The sequence below is a fragment of the Oenanthe melanoleuca genome, chromosome 4, assembly GCF_029582105.1.
Source record: "Oenanthe melanoleuca isolate GR-GAL-2019-014 chromosome 4, OMel1.0, whole genome shotgun sequence".
In the NCBI taxonomy this organism is placed as follows: Eukaryota; Metazoa; Chordata; class Aves; order Passeriformes; family Muscicapidae; genus Oenanthe; species Oenanthe melanoleuca.
In genome coordinates this window covers 39,676,158-39,698,778 of record NC_079337.1, presented here as the reverse complement: position 1 = coordinate 39,698,778, position 22,621 = coordinate 39,676,158, and the positions used below count along the sequence as shown (strand labels likewise).

The 22,621-nt window shown below is 37.4% G+C and overlaps 1 protein-coding gene across 5 annotated transcripts; it reads right to left on the bottom strand.

Moving 5' to 3' along the window:
* Positions 1-6,048: 6,048 nt before the first annotated feature.
* LOC130252715 (plasma kallikrein-like) lies at positions 6,049-21,788 on the bottom strand. 5 transcript variants are annotated; one of them, XM_056490574.1, is made up of 15 exons: positions 21,667-21,782; positions 21,143-21,201; positions 18,388-18,550; positions 17,619-17,722; positions 15,912-16,071; positions 15,237-15,346; positions 11,773-11,932; positions 10,869-10,978; positions 10,622-10,781; positions 10,377-10,492; positions 9,856-10,030; positions 9,325-9,500; positions 8,953-9,048; positions 7,759-7,898; positions 6,049-6,414 (listed from the first exon to the last, which is right to left on the bottom strand). In XM_056490574.1, the coding sequence occupies exons 2-15, from the start codon at positions 21,198-21,200 to the stop codon at positions 6,259-6,261; spliced, it is 1,884 nt and encodes a 627-aa protein (XP_056346549.1). In that variant the 5' UTR covers position 21,201; positions 21,667-21,782; the 3' UTR covers positions 6,049-6,258. The 5 variants fall into 5 exon arrangements, with proteins under 5 accessions (XP_056346549.1, XP_056346550.1, XP_056346552.1 ...); XM_056490575.1 differs by lacking the exon at positions 21,143-21,201 and having other exon boundaries at positions 21,667-21,788; XM_056490577.1 differs by lacking the exons at positions 15,237-15,346; positions 15,912-16,071 and having other exon boundaries at positions 21,667-21,740.
* Between the last annotated feature and the right edge of the window lie 833 nt (positions 21,789-22,621).

The following is a 22,621-nucleotide window of genomic DNA, read 5'->3' as shown; positions in this document are numbered from 1 at the left end:
TACAGGTTTTTCCAGATATGAAAATCTGACAAAGGGGTTTTTAAGAGATGGGTATGATTTTGGTGGTAAGAGCCATCCATATGTTACTGTTAAATTTGTTTTAAGCTCATAAGGGCCAGGCTTACACACAGCTGCCCAAGCTTGTTCCCCCAACTCTGTCTCCCAAACTCTCTGATTCAGGGCCAGACAATTACACTGTGCCCAAGCTGGCCACAAACCAAAACCCCAGAGAGAGCAGAGGTGCTCAGTGGTTTTTAGCAGTTTTATGACTATTTATTAGCACTTGAAGTGCTGTGGGCAAATGGCTTTTGTTTAACTTGGTCAGGCTTCATGTGCTACAGGCTTTTAATGCTCCATGAAGAAATGTGGAGCTAAACATATCTGCTGCCTTTGAATTCTACAAGTTCTACAAATGAAGATGGAAGTTTAATTATTATTACTTATCAGCTATAGAAATAAAAATATCCTCTTAGATGTTCATTTTCTCATCACAGCCGTTGAAAGACAAATTAAAGCTAAAGCGCCACCTAGTGAAAAGCTATTGAAAGATATTTTAGAGTATTTTAAAAAACTTTTCTTCTCTGAAATTTTAGTGAAAGGTAAAAAAAATCAGAGGTTTACTGAGAGCCAAAAAAACCTTTCTGGTAATAAGCACAATAAATTTACAGGAAAAAATGTAAAATCTCTTAATTCCATTTCTTTTCTGTGCTTACAGTAATTCTACTGCTCACACCCATCCATTCTGCCAATCTTAAAGTTTTAGACTCTTTGAAGGCCAAAGTTTTGGATAGTGTGGACTCATTCAGTATTAATCAGATAAATTTTTTCTTAACTGTTCAGCCCAGTTCTTCCAACAAATAGGTTTCAGAAGATTAGTTGCATTCAGACAATATTATGGCATCAAGTCATCTGCCAAAACAGCCAAATTTCAGGAAGTCCAGAACAGAGAAGCAGCTCCTTTGTCCTTCTCCTTCTACACCTACACTGCTCCTCCTTCCTTCCCCAGTGACAATATGGGCAATATGCTGAATATGACTTGTTCCCTACTCAACATGTTGGGCACAAGGTTGAAACCAAAATGCTCATGCCTAAAGTTCTTATATAGTGAACCATGAATGGAAAAATGGAATCAAAGCACAGCAACACAGAAGCTTCAGACATGTTATGGATGGTGTTTCCTTAAGAAGCCTCTTTCCCTTAGCACCACTCAAACAAAAGAGGAATCATTCAAAAAATGATGCTGTATTAGAGATGGGCAACACAGTAATCTTCAGGGAGGCTTCATCCTAATCACCCCAGAACTGACATTTTTTTCAGATCTGCTGTCATAATTAAAACCATACCATTCTCCAAATCCCTGTACATGGCTTTGGGGACAAAAATAAGCAAAGAGGTTATTGGGAGATGTAACAAAATCTATGAGATGCTACAGTCAGTGGAAATGGAGGGGAAGTACAGATATGAGCCCGACAATTGAATCTGGTACCTCAGTGTAGAGCAGCAAATCACAGCAGAGTTGTGTGATAAACTCAGGTCAGAGCACAGCACAGTCATGTTAGGACAATGCTGCACTTCAGATGGTTCAACAATTTCCTAGCACAGAAAGGGATGTCTAGGTATTCCATCATATTTTCAGTTCCAAGCCCAATATCTATTGTTTAAGCTAGTCCTTCTTCAAGTTGCACTGATTCTTGGGGTTTTTTGTTCCAGCTCACTTTAACTTTGCTTTAGCTCCTATAAACTCCCCTTAAACTCTTGCATGTCCTGTACATCTTGTACATCCTCTTCCTTTGGTATCATTGTACTTCCACAAATAAACCAGCTAACAAAAACATGAGAACTAACTCAGTATTTTCTAACATCACGTTGTGATGGGAAAAAAAATATCAGAAACATAAAGGGTAACTGCAGAAAAAATTTTACAAAGAAGGAAAAAACCCACAAAAAAACCCCAACCAACCAAAATAAAACAAAATCAAAACCCATCACAATACCAAGGAAATCCCAAAGTCTACTGCATAAGACATGAAAAAGTTCTTGTAGCATGCAGCAATCCACAGTATTTCTAATGCATCTATACTTATCTATAATGTGATTTACAGCACAAAGACAACAGGAAAAACAATCAATTTACTACTGGAGGAAATGCTTCCCTATAAGTATTTACTATTGCATATTTGCTATAATTGCTCAGAGGCAAAATAATAGTGCCTCCTTTTTAAAGTAGAAATGCAATTTGGATGTATTTTAATGCAGATATTTCACTTTTAAAAAAGCAATAATTTTTCAAAGAATCCTCCGTACATACAGGAAATTAGGCAGCGAATTGGAATTCACAGTTTTCCTACAAGGAGTGCCAATGTGAATTATTTTAATTCCATACAGTTTGCTGTTTTTCAGCATCAGAGATTCATTTTTCATTACAGCAGAATAATAACTTTCCACAGAACAAATTAAACTTACACTAGGAGCTTATACCAAACTGTTCCACTCCCCTCTGCTGGGAAAGCAGAGGAAATGGACTTACTAGGGGATCTCTCCAGATCTTCACTGCAAAGATTTCTAATTCTCCCAGCAAGAAGAAATGAGAGGCTTTATGTCTTCTTGTTCACAGCTCAGGTCACTTTCAAGAAGTCAGACTTTAAACTCAGGCATTAGGCAAAGCACCAGCAGTGGTAGGAAACACTGCATTGCCAGTTTAATGGAAACTCCCATTTTAAACTGCCAGTTTAATGGGTTTTTTGATTTACAATTCTATTAAAATGATTACAGAGAAAGCTATTACAAGTTTGAGTTTTAAAATTTGATTCCACCTGAGCAGCAAAAGAATGTGCCTTGACTTTATGATTAACTAATTGCTCTCCAGGCTGTCACAGTACATATGGAGTATTTCATCTGTATCTGAACAAGCCTGAAAATTTCTGGGATCAGGGATCTTGTTTGCACACAAAAAAAATCTGGCCAGGCTAATGCTGCCATGCAATACACCAATAATGGCACTTGCCCCTACCAAAATTTCTACATCTCTAAGTAAGATTATGAGATTTATTGACTTTCAGGACAGCCAGAGACACTTGCCATTAATCAAAACAACAACTAAAGAGCTGATGTTTCTCTTCTGTTCCAACATGAACATTGGAAGATTTAAGTATAAGACCAGGCTTTTCTTTAACAAGATCAAGGTAGGTTCTTTGGTTGTTAGCTTTTTAAAAATTACTTTTCCCCAGGGAGGTAGATTAGAAGGGAGAATAAATAAAGGTCATAAACTGCCTCTCATTTAGTGCAAGTCACCTATTGATACCAGAAAGCACAAGCAACATAACACTTAATAACACCAATATACTTTTATCTATGAGTCTAAAGGCCTCAATGAATTACATATCATGCTGGTGTATAAACCCATGAAAAGATCAGACATTCCCTCATGTAGTTCATCTTAAACAAAGTCATAAGGACTTCACATAGCCACCATGAACTCCTGCGTTCTCCACATACCTATTCCTGATGCTCACTTTTAGCCATCAGGAATTTATTACAGAGGAACCAACAACTAATGCAAAATGTCATTGAAAGATATCTTCTCTGGGTGAAAATATATTGAAATAAGGTATTTTATCTGGCTGAAAGCTACTCATGAAGGATGTCTGCAGTCACTGAGATCACTTATCCTTTCCACAGAAGCAGCTGAGTTTCCTTTGGCATATTGCTGTCACCTGGAATACCTCTGAGAAATAAAACATGGAGCTCCAGAGGTCTACAGAGCACTACTGACTGCCATCCTTCTTTGTTACAACCTGAAAAGCTGTAGCAGAAAAAACAAACAAACAAACAAAATGGAGGGGAGGAGAAAAAAAAAAAAAAAAAAAGAATAACACATTTTTTGTGCATTTGAAAAAGCTAATGACAGCATTATTATGAGGAAGAATCCAAGGTTGTCAGATAGACATTGCATATACTCTTTAGCCTACACAGTTTGAGTATTGGCAGACAAGCACTTTGGATGGTCTCTTGATGATTCTTATTTAGAGAGTTTCAGGCTCAGTTTTCCTACTGAAACAATTCCCTTTTTTCCTTCAGCAACTCTTTTCCAGCTGTCTTCATTCCTTCCCCATGAGGACAGAACCACACTTGAATGCCAAGAATCTTTCTTTTATTCCCCCCTGTTTTCTATTTTTTCTTTCTCAGCCCCTTATTTAAGTCTCTAGGTTTTTGACAGCATGTCTGAGGTTTGCTGTTATTTTAAACCAGCTGCAGATAAACAGAGCATGAAAATACTTTGGCCCCCACCCGTATCTCCTGTTCTGCTTCTGCAGTGCTGGCAAAAATCCCAGCACAGTGATGTGCCTTCCCTCCCACCCTTGATCCAGTCCCCAAAAGCACAGCAGACTTTTCCTCTTGGCTCTCTGAGCAGCAGTCCTGCTCTCAGGGCTCCCAGTGCATGAGACCTTCAGCACTGTGCACCCCCAGTGACTCTGACACCAGGAGTCCAGCAGAGGGAAGGCAGCACCTCTCTTTCCCCAGATGTGCCACAAACAGCAGCATTACCTCTCCTCCTATGTTAAGTTTGGACTGTTTTCATCCCTTCCCTGAATTCTGATCCTTTAAAAATAAACAAACTAACTAAACCAACTCCCCAACCTTTGAATACAGCTTTGGGACTTTGGGTTTGTTGACTGCAGTCAGCTTAGCACTCCACACCCTGACTCCAGACACAGATAGGAGTGTAAGCTTGTGGTGTGGAATTCAATTGTTTTTTCTTCAGTATTATTTACAAATAAAGCATTAAAAATTAAAGGCAAAAGTACTTTTCAGCAGCTTGATTATTTTCTCCCATAAATTCGATGTTTAATTCCTAAGTTTCATGACCTGGTTTGCTTGCAGAGCCACTCCTGCTGTTTACTTCCCAGTGTGGTGGAGGGCAATTATGAGTAGCACTCTGGAACATATTTTCAGCAATTATGGTAATGTAGATGATTAGGAAACAAGCTCATAAAGTTTGGCAAAGACAGTGTTAGTATTCTACTCTCTGATGCAGTGTGAAATGCTGCTTCTTACTATGGGAAAGTAATTAATTTTTTACTCCTGTTACCCATGTTTGTGTTAATTTTAGCCATGAAATATGTTTGCTAACTGACAAAAAGTTACAAGAAATGATAAGGAAATAAGGAGAAATGGGAATAGAATAAAGCTGTTTCTTTAACCATGGAGAGTTAGGAACTAGGAAAATAATATCATATATTGAGGGAGGAATCCCTTTATTGATTTTCTGGATATTCTTCCTCAAGAGAAGTAGAGCCTTATTTTCCTTCTCATCACAAAATTATCCAGAGAAATTAGAATAATGTAAGTGGCAGACAGCCCATTGGGAGCAATGGGTTAAAAGTGGAAGGCTGGTAGGGATTGTAAACACACTCAAGTGACCTTGCAGCTGGGAAAGCAAAAGGTCTGGAGAGCAGCAATGTAGAGAAATACGAATTTTATGCCTTTGGCTGTTTGAGTTCTGTGTGCCTTGAGAACATCTGTGTATAGATAACAGAGGTGTTTGGTAGCTTGAAGGCACTCTAAGGGACAGGCTTGAGCTCCCTGCCTTGGTCCTGAGAAGATCAAAGCCCAGTGGAGGGCACAGCACAATGGTAAAAACCACACTTGTGCAAACCCTTGACACACTGGGAACAGCAGATGGGATTCTCCAGCATGAACTGGGCCTGGTGGTGTCTGCATCCACCTGTGTCCCTCTGCCAAGATCTCTGGGTTTATTTTCTTGGTTATTACTTACACTTTTTTGGTTAATTCCCCAAGGAAACTCGGTTTATGCAGCTGTGTAGTCATCTCCATACCTCAGCTTCCCTTCCCCCAGCCCTTTAGTAAGCTTGTGAGGGGTTCACCCATTTTAACTACATTCAGACAAGGGAAGGAAATTTCTTTTTGCTGTGTCACAACCTCCTAAGACAGAAGTATTCCCAACTCTGAGGTCCATCCATGCCCTGCAACCTCATCCACTCCCTTTTTATGCCAGCAAGGACAGAAAAAGTCCGTGGCTCAGCCATATTTTTTCTGCCAAATCAGTGATCACAGAGTTTATTGTAACTGCTTTTTATTTGGTGATAGGAAAATCCATTCATTCCTGCTTTTCTGCATTTTAAAACAAAAAACAGGCTAACAAAAAACACCCTTGAAAAAGCACTAATACACTTTATCCCATAGCTCTGAGGGCTGTTACTCCACAGCACCACTTTGGGTGGGTCAGTAATGCTCATACTATGTAGTTTTCTCTAGAATCCAGTCGGAATAGTCGGCAACTTTGGTGTAGACCCCCGGCTGCCTGGGGCGAGCACACCCTTCGCCCCACGAGGTGATGCCCACCAGGTACCAGACCTCCTCGTGCCTGCATGACAGTGGCCCTCCTGAATCTCCCTGTGCCACAGGAGAAAGAGACAGACAGCACACAAGGAAGAGGCCTCATCAGTATTTCTGTCACAAAGAAAGCCTTGAATAAAATCAGCATCATTCAATGTTACCACCAGCATAACAATCACTTTCACTTATGAATAATTAAGGGAGGACTGAAGCAGGTGTTCTGATTGCTTAGTAAATTGATTTCTAAATAGTCATTGCAAACAATTTCTTCTTCCCATGATGGTTGAAAACTACTGGGGTTTATTATTTTCTTTTTATTATTATTATTAACTTATTACATACAGTGGTTTAAAACTCAATGAAAAAACTATGTATGCAAGTAAAAAAGAGACACAATGTGCAGTATTTTTTCTTGTTTTTAGTATCTCAGTTCTTTACATGCCAAATCTCATTTGAACGACTGTCCCATTCAGGATAGAGCACCTTTGTGTTTTCTTTTGTTATTCCTTTCTGAAAATATGATTCCTTAGAGAAGCTGTTTGAGTTGTTAGGCTAACAGCAAACGTGGAATTTTTTAAAACAGCACCTCCATGTTCTGTTACACCATATCAGATAAAGAAAGCTTAATTGGCATAGAGAAAAATTGCTTCCCGGCACCAAGTATTTTTATTACTAAGTAATCACAGCAATAGTAACATTTCAGCATACAATTATTAAGTGTTAAATGTTTGAAGTGAAAACTGTATTTGGTAGAGAATTCAATATTAATAGTCAGACTATTTTCTTCTTGCAGAAATTAACTCAGAATATTTAAACCGGCAAAAGTGCATGAGTTTACTCTTGAGCAGAGAATTTGGCTCCCGGAACTCACGCTATTGTGACATTTTCAACTCTAATTATGAACAGAGCAGTTTTCACAGTTTGTTTTTAGCCTTCCATTCCTCATGCATTTTAATAGCATAGCTAGCACCCTCCCTTCTGGTTTATACACAGTGAATGCTTTAAAATAAAATTTTATGTACTGTATTTCTTACCAAGAAATAAAACAATTAAAAAAAACAACATAGGAAATCTGGAAATCTGCTGTTATTGGAGAAATACTTCAAGGTACTATACTTGCACTCTCTGGATTTCTGATAGTCTCAGGGAACACTGTTTTATTCCCTAAATGAACATCTATATATCCATGGAATCTATCCCTAAAGATTTCAATGTCATATAAGAAACATTTTTCATATACCTTGGTTTTCAGTGCTTTTGACAACCAAAAGTGACAAGTTAATCAACAGCCCTATTGATAATCATACTTTTCTAACAAAAATTAAAACTAATTGTAGTATTCATTTATATATTTGAACATGTGGTTGGAATATATAAGCATAGAGTACTGTTTGTCATTACCTTACAAGCATCCCTTCCTCCTTCATCATAGCCAGCACAGATCACTTTGTCACCTATTCTGCGCCTCCGGTACCTGGCCTGGCATTCCTCTTTTGACATGAAGGGAACAGGAGCCTTTTGAAGGATATCTTGTACCCGACCTGCAATATGAGCAGAGAAATGTTTGGTTCTAGCAAAATAAAGATTAAAATTCAACTCTAGAAATACCTATACACTGACATTACAAAGTGGGAGGTCACTGCCTCTAGATTGTTAATAGATGTTCATGACACTGATTTTCCTTCCTTTGTGTTAGCAAACAAAGTGAATTGTCTTCTAATGTAAATGCTTTTATGATGCCATCTTCTTTCTCATGACTGGAAAAGCTTTAAAACTCCCTTGTGATGTGCAACGAATCCCCATATGTGAATGATTCTTAGGACATTGGCCCTGGGAGCATTGCTGTTAGCATTGTTTTGTGTTAGTAACTATTATTTCCTAGAAAAGTGTTGCCATAAGTTTGGAATGTCCCAGTTGCCAAATCTGTGCTGCTCTCTATCCTGGTATTTTTTAAGATGGAGAAATTTGCACATAGACTAAACAAGAGTATTTAAAAGCAGCCTTTTCTCTAGTAATTAACAAAAGAAATTTGTCTATACAAATAGTCTATAATCAATCTTCAGAATAAGAAAAGCAACGTACTTCAAACAACAATTTCTAAAGCCATATGAGCACAATCACATAAAAACCCCATGGATTATGTGCAGACTGTAACTCAAAACAGCTCAGTGGTAAATTTATTGCCTTTTTTTCAGCTAGGAAAAATTAAAAATGGATGTGCAAAACCCAGATATGTACTGGGGTTTGCCAGTAGATTGCTAAAATCTAAGGAAGGGTATTTGAGTGTTGTACAAGATGTATTTAAGACTAAATTCTCAGATTTTTCAAACTATTGAACCAATTTATAAAATTAATTATTGTGTCAGAGCATGGAGCTATTTAATGATAATTTCATACATTTTTCATTTATGTTTTATGGTGTCTTACTAGAAATCAATTCTAATAAAGAATTGTAATAAAGCACTGTCTAGAAGGAATAGTGGTAGCTAAGAACAGAGCAGAGTTTTCTTTTTTTAGAGAAGGGAGGGTTTTTTTTGTCAAACACATTAATTTTAAAAATCAAAAAATTCACCATTTAAAAGTATTTCTCTGTACCTTTTTCTTTTCTGTAACCCCATCCAATTACCCAACAGTCAGTGTAAAATATGTTAGTGTCTTCTTTTGATGGCAGGCAGATAGGTAGCTGAAGATCTAAAGAATGAGAGAAAATAATAGTTTGTCCAGCAGAGACAACTGCAACAGTAAGGTTTTGTGGGCACCCACATGACCCCTGACCATGTTATGCTTTGTCCCTCACACTCCATATCACACCCAGCATATAAATTAAAGCCACCCATTTTCTTTTTGAAGCCAACAGAATAGATTCTCCTCAAACCCCAGTATCTGCATATTAAAGGGAGCCAGCCCAGGTGTCATGCACTGCCATAGCAATGCTAGCCCTGTGTTTTCCTGCACATTTCTACATACCAGTAAAATTCATAGGCTTAGCAAGTTTCATTAAAGCAATGTCATATCCAATCTGCGCGTGTCTATACTGAGAGTGAACAATAATCTCTTCCACTTTGAAGAAGGGTGTATCCTCATTTATTTCAGATTGTCTTAAAATACCAGCATAAATACGCCAAATGTTGGGGTTCTCTAGACTAAGGGAAAAAGACAAACAGTCAGTCAGTGACTAAATAGCCTAATGCAGTATTACAGTAAGAAAAACACATGAGAATGTCTAGGGTTCCATAGGTATATTTGTTGACTGCTTTAGAATTTCACCTTCTAGATTCATTAAAATAATTTAGCATCAGCAGTACAATATTATGTTACAAAGTGACAAGGTATGGAGTTCCAGTTACATTAAGAAACTGAATGTCTAGATGAAAATTTCACCTTTTGGTTACATTAAAGCAGTTCATCTCTTTCTAGTTCTCACTGGTGTATCTCAATTTATCTTGCACGCTGGGTTGAGCTCTGTGGCTAATTTGCAGATTTACATTTCGGCCTCACCTGGTGACACAGTGAGCAGCTGTGAGAATCCACTGGTTGCTGATGATGGAGCCCCCACACAGGTGTCTCTGGCGAGACAGCCTGGCGTGCAGGCTGACCTGCCACGGCCATTCACCAGGGGCAGAGTCTGTCCCACCAACGATCCGAATTGTCCTTGCAGAATGCTGCATGCACACTGCAGAAACAATTCAAAGCTGAGCTTAAAGACAACTTGCATTCACCAATGAAAAATGAAGATGAGACTACTGCAGATCACTGAATAGCCACCACCTATTGCGAAGAAAGTGATACATGATAAATTTCTCCTGGTTTGTGATCATAAAGTCTATTAAAACCTAATTCACAGTGCTGTTCTGGTGTTTACTGTGTGAAGACCTGACTGACTTCGCTTTTCCAGAACACTCTAACTTTACAAGATCACCCACTGGGACAGTGCCACCACTTTTAAAAAGTATGGCTTGGCCTCCTGTTTTGAAATCAGGGAAGCACTGTCTATTTTTCATAAAAGAACTTTTACTTACCAGTACTGGCTTTCTTTTTGCATAATCTTAGTGAGTATCCAGCAATACTTCCTGGTCCATGTACTATTTTCACTGGAGATCCATTTGAGGACATTCTTAGGTGACACTCGCACTCTCTGCCAATAAATTAATGCAAATGTTTAGTTTGTATTTTTTTTCACTGAACACATATGCATTACTCCCTCACCACATATCTGAAATTATTATTTGAGCAATCTTTGAACAATCAAAAAGATATATCTCACCCTTCTTCTCTGCATGAATCTTGGAGGAGAGAATAGGAAAAAAATTGGCAGCGGATCATGTCTGTGCAAACCTGCTGACAGGCTCTGTGTCCTTTGGTATAAGTGACATTAAGTTCATCTCCCAAAAAATCCATATGCATGTAAGTGCGAGAATTGCAGGCTGTAAGAATGATTGCAATCAAAGCATCAGAAAGTTATTAATGAGATTAATTCAAAATTAGTGTTTTTATTGTAATTTATTGTTTACCAGGAAAAGATCTTCTGCAATTTAGGAGGCCAAAGCCTGATACAGCATTTTCTTGTGAGATGAGTGCCTCTGGGATTCCACTTGTTGATGTCTTCAGAAGGCAAAGATTTCTAAAATGAAATGTTTTTCACAATAAATAAACCTATTCTCACATCCTAAAAATAATTGTTTAGGTACTGGTAAAAGAAGACTTTTTCCTAGATACTCTCTTTTCCCCCAAGTCTCAATCTGTAAAAGTATTTCACACGAAAATGCATTCACTGGCTTCACCAGTTCACACTAAACTGAGGCAATCTTTGTAGTGCTGTGAAATGCCATACAACTATACTACTAAAGGTGGTACAGTATTTATACATATATAGAAAAGGTGACTTTAGAGGATGCATGCCATCTCAGCTTTGCTTCTCCCTGAAATTCCTTTGAAACTTTATTCTTCTGATTTCTAAGGAATGCTGATTTTTAACTATTCTCATTACTAAGTACGAAAGAAGAAAGCCAAATGGAAAAATGCTTAAAGCCATTAACTTAATTGAAAAATTTTTTCAAGTAAGTTCACTCTGCCAGGAAACCAGATGGCTCTTTTGATAATGTAATAAAATTCAGCTTTAAGTCTTTAAAACTATCTGGAGGCTCACTGTATTTTGACATGCATAATTCTTTTCAGATTAAGACCAGATACACAACCACAATACAAAAGTCCTGATCACATTGGAAAACAGTTAAAATGCCCACAGGAAACTATAAATTTGTTTACAAAACCCATAAAAATCTGTGCTTTACTGAAAATGGCCTTCAACATTAATTTACATATGTATAAGAAATTAGTGTTTAAAAAAAGACTGTGTTTTTAAAAAATAATTTTTAAATAATCGAATAGATAATATCATTTAACTGTCATATTCACCTTTGAGATTCTATTTGCCATTTCCTGGTAAAAAATGTAAAGAACAAACACTTTGGAAAATATGTACAAATAGTTTGGCAGACAGAAATATCAGGAGTGAAAAAACTTGTAATATTAATTCCTGAAAACTCTTCATCTTCAAATATGTCCATTTGACAATCTGTATAAAACAAGAACAAAATATCAAAATTCCAAAAACTTTTGTATGTCATCAGAATATTGAGATTTACAGAATATTCATTTCTATATCAATTCCATTTTCCTTCTGTGATTGAGAGGCTGGAAAGGCAATACAATATTTTAACAAAAAGCTATTCCTCAAAAATATTTTTTAATATGTAAAGTCATGGAGAGTACTACAGGGATAATGTTTATATAGAGGAAAAGAGAAATTACATGTTACAATAGGGAAAGACAAATTTTCAATGGGTATATCAGGCACATGGAAAGACTAGAAAAGAAACCAAGGTGATGATCTTCTTAACACTTCTTTTACTATTTGAAAAGTAGGCAGAGTAAGTAGGAGTGCTACCCTCTGACATGGTCAAAATAACACAACAGAGGCTTAGCAGGATAGTTCACACAATCAGACTATGAATATAGAGGTTACAGGAAATACTAGCATGTTTTAAAAGAGATTAATGAGCATCCTTCTCCAAAGATATACTTGAAGTCCCAGTTAGAATCCTGCTACAAGAATTTTAAAATAAAAAATGGAAGTATTGTCACAGAGGAGGTTTCTTGATCCTATCAAGCTGCAGGGATTGTAAAAATAGTGAAATGATCCAAAAGATTGGATTTGGTGGCAGCAGAGAACTTGAGCTGTTGAAAAAGTAAAGCAACCAAGCCAACACTGCCCAGTGTGCTATAGAGACGTTTTGGGAACATCTTACTGCAGAAAGGGAAACTAAGAAGAGGCAGAGCCTCTTGATGTTGATGAGGTTTTCAAAAAACATAGGCAAGAAAGGACAACAATACTGGGTAGTAATTACACGATAAGAACAGTAAAATATATAATCAGAAATGTAGAAAATTAGAGTAAATTAACTCTCACAATTAGAAAGTAAGACCCTGTGTTAAGGGGAAATAACATTCAGAAGAATGGATAATTTCAAAGGAAATTATATTTAAAGCAAAATTCAGGGAAGCTAACCCATGATCTCAAGGATCATGTTCAGTGATCTCCAGGAAGATACTTTGTGAAGGGCTGAAAACAGACAAATTGCTATGCATGTGTAATAGTGTGTGTACATAAGAATAAAGTCAGAGAGGCAAAGGCACAAGATGAAGGGCCACATAGAAAGGAATAAATGAAATAAAGTCAGAAAAAAACCTTGAACAGATACTTAAATAAACCCATTTCAGATATTGATGAAAGAACAAGGCAGAAGACATTATTGAGGTTTTATGAGTATATTCTACAAATCTCTGTCTGGACAGGTATAGATGATCTATCTGAGATAAGAACAGGTGACCTCTTGATCCACTAGTGCTGTCTAGTCTTCTATGATCACACAATTTATTTATTCTCTCTCTTTCCTGCTCTTGCCTCTTTCACAAGACACAGAAAGTAAGGAAATGCAGGCAGGAACAAGATTGATTTTCACATGATGTCATGGTTTTACCCCAGCCAACAAGCAAGCCCCATGCAGCCACTCACTCAGTCCCCCACCAGTAGGACTAGGGAGACAATCAGAAGGGTAAAAGCCAGAGAACTTGTGGTTTAAGTAAAACTGTTTTATAGGAAAAGTCCATGTTGGGCACCAAAAAGGACTTTGGTGGGTTGACCTTGCTGGATGCCAGGCTCCCAGCAACTCACTCTATCATTCTCCCTTCCCAGCTGCACAGGTGAGGGAAAATGAGATGGAAAATGACTCATAGATTGAGATAAGACAGTTTACTAAAACAAAAGCAGAAGTTTGCACACACACAAGCAAAGAGGAAAATCCCAATAATTTTATTTTCTACTTCCCATCAGTGAGGGATATCCAACCACTTCCCGGCAAGCAGGGCTTCAGCTTCAGTACAGTGGTGCTCCAGAAGGCAAACATAGTAAATAATAAATGCCTGCCCTTCTTCCTCCTTTGCTTAGATTTTATAGCTGACCTGACCTCATGTGATATGGAATGTCTCTCTGCGTAATTTGGGTCAGCTGACCTAGTTGTATTCCCCTACAGGATCTTGCCCACCCAGACCATTGATGAGAGGGATGCTGGAAAGAGAGTGTTGCTGTACCAGCACTGCCCAGCACTAAACCCAAGCACTGATTTTAGAAAGAAATATATTGATACAGTCTCTACAAAACGTGATTTATATAGGTAAACTAGATTATCTGTGAGATAAAATGAGGCTATATGAAGGGAATCCCCAGCATTAAGAAGGGAAACTATCACACAGTAAGGCAAAGTGGAGAAGGAGAAGGAGAAGGAGAAGGAGAAGGAGAAGGAGAAGGAGAAGGAGAAGGAGAAGGAGAAGGAGAAGGAGAAGGAGAAGGAGAAGGAGAAGGAGAAGGAGAAGGAGAAGGAGAAGGAGAAGGAGAAGGAGAAGGAGAAGGAGAAGGAGAAGGAGAAGGAGAAGGAGAAGGAGAAGGGAAGAAAAGAAGAAAAGAAGAAAAAGAAAGGAGAAGAAAGGAGAAGAAAGGAGAAGAGGAAGAGGAAGAGAAAAGAAAAAGAAAAAGAAAAAGAAAAAGAAAAAGAAAAAGAAAAAGAAAAAGAAAAAGAAAAAGAAAAAGAAAAAGAAAAAGAAAAAGAAAAAGAAAAAGAAAAAGAAAAAGAAAAAGAAAAAGAAAAAGAAAAAGAAAAAGAAAAAGAAAAAGAAAAAGAAAAAGAAGAAAAAGAGAAAGAGAAAGAGAAAAAGAAAAAAGAGAATAAAGTGGAAGATGTTTCAATAGAGAATATGAAGGTTTGATACACATTGTTTGATTTTAGACTCCTGAGAATTTTGTCTGAGTAATGATTGCGGGAACAAGCCCAGACTTTTTCTTTCATCATAAATCACCCACAAAATGCATAATATATCCTTTCCTATTAGCCAGCTGTATTAAAAAGTTACAGATCTCCATTAATAATTTTCAAGTACATATACAGTATACAAAAAGAATGTAGAAAGCTTTATATTTCCCCTGATCTTTGAATCTGATGGGCTTTTATCTTTTATTTTTGTATCTGTGGTACAAAGATAACATACAATTTCATCAAGCTGATCTTATGAAAGAATTCTTTAGATCTTCAAAGAAGGGTACTGCTTCTCTAAGACAAATTATCATTTTAAAAATTCATTATAATGAAAAAAAAATAAAAACAGGTGAACCTCCTTTGTCCCTGAGTGCATTAACTATATTTTAAGACTAAGATTATATTAGAATTATTCTACATAATGAAACATTTCTACATGTCAGTGATATATAGCATTTCAGGACACATGACCCTTAAAACTAAGCAGAATGAGAGATTTTAAATGGTTACCTAATTCAGAAAGCTGGCATGGCTTTAGAGAGAATCCAGACACAACTTCATCAAGCACCTTTATGCTGGTTGGAGTTCCTACACTGGTATGTTTCAATAAGCATTTTTTACTGAATGACAAAGAGTAAAGAAAGTGGTAAGAAAACAGGTTTTCATCCTTGGACTAAACCATCCTCCTGAACCCTTAATTCTTACCATTGTGCATGGTCTGGCCATGAGCCAGAGCAATCTCCAACCTCCAGAACAGAGTTCAAATGATGAACAGAGCTAGCTGAACAATATTTAACTTGCACAATTGAGCAGATTAAGAGCTCAAAAATAGATCTCATTAAAATTAAATAATTTCTCTGGATGCTCTGAGGATGCTATTTTCAGAACAATAAGCAGAGCAAGTTTGAACAGAACAAAAAAGCAGCACAGCTAATATAATTTGCATTTCAGTATCTTCAGAGGATTTTGGGGTTTTTTCAGGGATATAATAATCAAGTTTGTCTTTCTCACCAATGGACAAATGAAAGCCAATTTACTATTGATATTTTCCTATCTGTAAGTGTGAACAAACATTGCAAGGAGGAATAAATTCAATATTCTTGAGTAAATTCTTGCACCTTGCTCTGAGATTTAATCTACTTAGGCACAGCGTTGTCCAGGGGAATGAATCCAACCTGTATTTACCAAAAGCTTGAATTGTGAAATGTTTCAGAGGCATATGTAAAAAAATGACAACGGTTGTCATTGGTACATCGTTTTTGGCACTCTTGATAGCTGTCAGCCATAGCAATATCAAAAATATTCCCTTCCATATCCAGTCCTACATGGACATCTGGGCTGCAAGCTGTGAAGAAAAAGAGATCAGGATCTGAAAATGTACTTCTATTCTTTTCCCCATCCCGTGCCCCAAATTGCCCAAAAGATAGCAGTTTGTATGACACAGCCCTCACAATCCAGATGCCACATCCCACACTCACTTCAGCTACATCACACTTTATTCATAGATCTAGCACCAAATCAGAAATGTAGGTTTAGTGCAGTACCTCGTGGCAAGGGGGAAAAACAGCACACCTTGACAGTGCCTCTACATGGGAGAGGGGCTCTAACCACTGTGGCTGACTGAACTAGGATGATACTTGCCAAAGCAAGAACTCAGAATCCATATTAAAATATTTTCCCAGTTCCAAATTCATAGAGCAGTTTAAATGGCAAATCCTGTCCTCATAAGTATCAGACATTTCCCACTTGAGTCAGAATATTACATTTACACTCCACAGAGGGAGGATTGCAGCTGTGGGGTTTGAAATGAAGGTCATTTCACAGAACAAGAGTCAGCCAATGATTGGAGGAATGTTTAAAAAAACATGTATGGATAGATTTTAATTTTGGTCTAATTTTAGAGTAATTCCATTGATTTTAATTAGTCTAAACAGTATAAAGAATAGCATCTCACTGAAATCTCTTTTTCTATTCCATGATACTCAGAAATACAAACATGAAGGGTTATTGACAGGAAAGAGTTTTTAAGGGGCATGACTGCTCTGAAGGGCAAGTGGCAAGCAAAAGCAAGCACACCTTATTCATAATGGCTACAGTGGACAGAACTTGCATAAAAGCCCACTTAGTCCTGCCATGCTGAGATGCTATACCAATGTAACTTAAGAACTAGCCTGATATCCACAAGACACTATTTGTCCTCAAAGGCAAGAAGGGAATAGCTATATTCTCCCTTATTCTGTTTTTCTAAAGTACCATGCTATGCTTAAAGTTGATCTCCTTTTAATGAGATCATCATGACAGTGCAAATTTAAAGCACACATAAAATAACACATTTAATAGGCTTTTAATATGCCTGGTGATAACTTGCAGGTATGACATGCTGACATCAAGTCTTCATGTAAAGCACATACACCCTAAAAGATGCAGCTGCTAATAAATTATTACACAGAATCAAAAAAGTTTTAGCAGCACTTTGTAACAATGCACTTTAGCTTTGCTGAGCATCTGCACCTCAGAGTTATAAAGCAGGGTCTCACATGCCATATGAGCCACTTTCTGGAGTGGAACTGCAGTAGCAAATTAATCTTTAGAGCTGGAGTCAGCACTTAGAGCATGGGCTGCCATCTGACTCCAGCAAATGAAGCAGTGACTGCAGGAGCATGATTTCCCTGTTACCTCATGTGGGGAGCCTGAGTGGTGGATAAGTGGGCATGAAGAGAAAAACCAGAAGAATTTTTGTTACCTGTGTTTGAAAGTGGTCTGGCAAAGAACACACAAATCACTGCTTTGCTGCTTCCCTGATTCTATTCTTCTTTTCAAAATGCCAATTTTTTAACAGCTGCTATGCAATGCAGAGCATAAAATACATGCATGTGAATAACCATATCTTACCACTAATTTGGTTACACTGTTTTAAGGAATGTCCAGAGATAGCTCCTTCCATATCCACTTTTGGCAGCATTTCTGTATCACTGTCTTTTAAATAGCAGGAAAACCTGTGTTTTAAAATGCAGCAATTCACAACTTTTGCAGTACAACAGAGACATTCATAACTGTTTCTGAGGTGAAATGTAGCCTGTCCAATACCCCTCACCATGAAAATTTGGACAAGTGCAATTAGAAGAAAAATAACATCAAGCCTTACATACTTTGTTGGCAGTGGTGGCAGATGAGAATATTTTGTGTTTGTGGGAGCTTTAAGAGGTCTCAATAAAATATGAAACAGAGCCCAGGGTTCAGAGGACAGAAATGCACTGGGCAAAGATAGAAGACAACTTCATTCCCTCTGGCTACTGAAATTCTTAATTGTGAGGAAAACATGCTAAATAGAAGGGATAGGGAAAAGTACACGGGATCACTGGAGATCTGAAATTATTCACATTGTCCCTCAACAATAAATACATGGCCTAGAGGAGGGAGTGCAGAGTCAGTTCTCTTTCCTTGAAAGGGCTGGTGTGTGAGTGTGAAAAATTGGGCATTGTTAAATTTAACCTTTTGAATTCAAGCAATTATCTTAGATCACCAGTTTTAGAGATGCATGACACTGCTTTCCATGGCAATTCCCACTGGACTTTCCCTGCACTCCCTGTGTTCTGTCAAAATGTTACCAGGTTTCCAAATTATCACAGGAGCCAAAGACACAAGTACCTGAACATTCTACCTTTTTTCAGGATCTTTAGTCCATGTCACTGGCAAGTAGGTGAAGAGCAGACAGGTAGGATGGTAAGTACACACTATTTGGCAGTAATTGGCAGTCGGAGTAAAAACTGTAGTGAGATCTCCTCCTTGGAAGAAAGTATTTTCATAGACCTGGGTCACACATTCTGACATGGAAAAAAAATATGTCAATTATTTGAGATGGGAACACCCAGTTCACCAGGAGAAGGCTAAGCCACTGCTTCCCTTTCTCATTTCTTTTAAAATAGGCTTTTGACAGGAAATGCAAGTAAGGGGGGTGAGTAGCACAGTTCTTCTGAGAGTCTCATCTTTAAACCCCAGCAGAAGTAATACTGTCTAGGATGCCTCCCTCTGTTCCCTGCCTCATACCCAATGCTGGAGCAGGGCAGCTTGAGCCCATGTAGAAACCCAAGAAGCTGGGTGGGCCACAAGGCAGATCAGCATAGCAGAGGGGAAAGGTCTCTTCTCATGGCAAATCTCAGGAACAGCAGAAGCCTTCCTGAGAGAGACCAATGCAGAGCATCATCATGAGGAAAAACAGGAAAAGGAAGTACAGAGACCAAAAGGAGTTAGGAAGTTTTATCTAAAGACAATCCTACTTTTAGTGATCCTCTGAAGTCAGAGACACCAGTGATGTCACTGTGCACAGCCTCAGTGGCTCCCAGCATTTCAAAGACCTTCAGCTCTCTTACACTCCACCCTGGAACCCCAAACCCTCTTTACAATGAAGAAAATACTGTTACAGGAATGATGTCTCAGGAACAGTCTAGAATAAAAGTGAGCTGTACTGCTACTTTGCATCTGCAGGACTTTTTAACTCTGAATGACTTGCTGACCTTTGTAATGGCAACCACTCACACTGCAGAGCTCTGCTGCACAGGTACCTAAGCAGCAACCTGCTCCCATCTTTCAAGATGAAAGCACTTGTAAGATCAAGAATCACAGAGTGTGCTGAGTTGGAAGGGATCCACAAGGATCACTGAGCCCCTCTCCTGGCCCTGCACAGGACCATCCCCAGAGTTACACCACTCGCCCAAGAATATTTTTCAAACACTTACTGAGCTCTGTCAGGTTTGGTGCTGTGATCACTTCCCTGGGGAGCTGTTCCAGTGCCCAACCACACTCTGGGTAAAGAACCTTTTCTAATATCCAACCTAAACCTCTCCTGACACAGCTTCAGACCATTCCCTCAGGCCCTGTCAGTCTCAAGACTCTCAGGGATTTTGAACATTCACTGTAGTGGAGAAGCAGGGTAGTTTGTCCAAGGGCTCTAAAATCTCTGTATTAAAACACACAAGAGTCTTGGCACAGGAGACCACTCTCTTTTTGAATTTGCCCTTCAAAAGGAGTAGCAAACCAATAAAATGGCAATTTTTATTCCTGCACCTACCAAAATACTTTATCTTGGGTAAAAGATAAAGACAAAATAATATATTTTTACAGACTGGGGGAAACCCAACTGAAACCATTTTATCTAAGTACCTTAATCTGTTACTATAGAGTGAGCATACTGCATCAAGTAATATTTAAAATGAAAACAAAAGGTAATAATGATATGGGATTTGACAGTTTTAAAAGACCACAAGTAGATTTTATTTGTTAATTTGATTATAAACTATACTTTGGCAGCTCAGTGTTTCCTGCACACAGATATAATATATATTTTTTTAAAAAAAGTAATAAATAATGTTTATTAGACATAATAGATGCTAGACGTGCTAATATCTTTCAAAGGTAAAATCTTATTAGTAAAATATTAGACTTTATAAACATCCAAGTTCTCTGGTATATATATACTTTCAAGCTCTCTCTCTAAAAAATTGTATTTATTATTCTCAGTAGCATTTATTTATCTACTTTGTCATTAACAGGAAAACATTGCCAATTCTTAGAATATACCAAGTGAATTCTAAAGCTAAAACAAAAGAGTATTACAATTATTTACCGTATCTGATATTTTGGATCCTATTTATCTTCTTCTAGCATAAATTAACACACAAAAAATTATTTATGCTGTAAAACTATGCAACATGTAAAACTGTGCCAGTTCTAAACCTTAATTAAAATGCTTCCTAGGCCTCAGAAATTTTCCAAGATTTTAGTTTTGCTGAGACTTAAAGCCAGGTAAAATATTTTCTTAAATAATACTTCATTTATCTATGAAATTTGCTAAAAAGCTGTTTCCTAATTGTTCTCCGAGAGAACAGTTAATACATTACTGAATTTATACCCATGTTGGGCCTTAGTTATAATTTATCAGGAAAGGGAAAGGGCATTTCAGAGAAGTGCACTGCAATTTTTGTAGTTTAACTTTTGCTAATAGAACAAAGTAAATCATTAACTGAATGAAAGACATACATGACTCTCCTCCTGCAGTCCCAAAGGGCCTCCTTGCCCAGCTGCTGCTTAGGCTGCTAACCTTGCCATTGGGCACAGAACATGGAGCATCACACCAATTTCACAGTTACAGTGTGGATGCAGTCTCAGTCCTACAGAGAAAACTGCCTGTGGCATGTGGCATGTTTTCTGGGGAGGTGACAGAATTGGGGGTGGCAGGACAGTGTCACTAAAGCCCCATCAGAAAGTTCCGTGTCAGACAAAGGGGTTATGCCTTAACTCAGCTCAATCCAGCAGAATAAACAGCTCTCTCGAGAGCAGACTGCAGTTACTAATTTCTCCCCTTCTATAAGAGCTGCTCTACAGCGTGTGCAAATTGCAGTACTTATATATTAACTTACCACTGTAAACAGAAGCAAGTAAGAAAATGAAATAAAAAGTCCGATAAATCCAATTCATCCTAAAAACCACAAAATCATTCTTTAGGATATGTTCAATAAAGGGTGTACAATTAGTTTTATAAAGCACTGCTAAGCCTAACACTGATTTACACTTGTATGTTTCACCATTAATTCAAAATTACATTGAAAATTACAATTGCAGCTGCTACATGCTGTTTTGGCAAACCTTTTAACCGCAGAATATTCATTCTTGCTTGGACTGGGAAAAAATATTCCACTGAAATGGCATTATTAATGCTGACTCTCCAGATAGTTTAGTAAATACTATTATCAAGGTAGGAAACAAATGACTCACACCCACTGCTTCATATGCTATAAGAATTCTAAACTTTTTTTCACATGCAACAACTTAAGCTGTGAAATAAATTAACCACAAAACACAAGCCATAAAAGACTCCAACTTACACTCTCTTGTTGCTATGAAAACCTTCCACTGAATACAGGTTGCAATCATTATTACATACCTGAATACATAATAAGTCTGGATGCATGGATCAGGTTTGCACTCTACTAAAAAGAAGAAAAAAAAAAAAAGCAAAAAAACAGAGTCAACATTTTGTGTTAAATATGCTAACTCATCATTAATATTTACTTTGAACAGGCAGTCTTTTTGTCAATATTGTTACTGACCTTAGGACACATTTTTGGAACAGCTATCATCCACACCATGCTGGAATTGATCCTGTATAACCCATGTATGCAACATAGTCTCTCTTTTCTCCCCTATAAAATGATGATATTTTAAACCCCTGGAAAAACTTTCACCTCAATATCAAATAACAGACTTTTCATTGTCCCTGGAAGCAATCACAAAATCTACCTGTATTTGAATATTTTCAAACAAAATAAGCTGAACTTACCACTTTTGTATTGCTCAACATATATTAGAATTCAATTGAAATAATTATTTTGCATTTATGTGCCTGTGTGCATATCAATTGGTGGCAAAAATGGGTCAGAACTTTTGTCAAAGAACTTAGATTCTTCACTTTTTATTTATTGTCTGGGCTTTCTGTTTCAGATATTGGGCAGTGTTTTAATGAAAACACAAGCAAAAAACAAAAAAACAATGAAAAAAAATCTCCAATCATATGCTTTTGGAAAAATAAGGTATAGTATTCAAAAAAGCAAAAGCATAGAGCAGATTGGCCATAAATTTTACCAAGATAAGGAGTGTAATTCATGCATATGACATACCTATATTCATCAGAAGTTTCTGTAAGATTTCATTTCTGTGATCTATTGTCTATATTTTAGAATTTTTTTCTGAGGAAGGGGCATTTTCTGGTGATGGCTGTTTGTTTCAGAAGCAAACTACTAAGAAAAAACAAAGGAAAAAAGAATAAAAAATATTCCCTTAAAGTGGCAGTTCTCAAATTTAGATATCACTCTTTCTAAAACCAAACGTCATTTTAATTA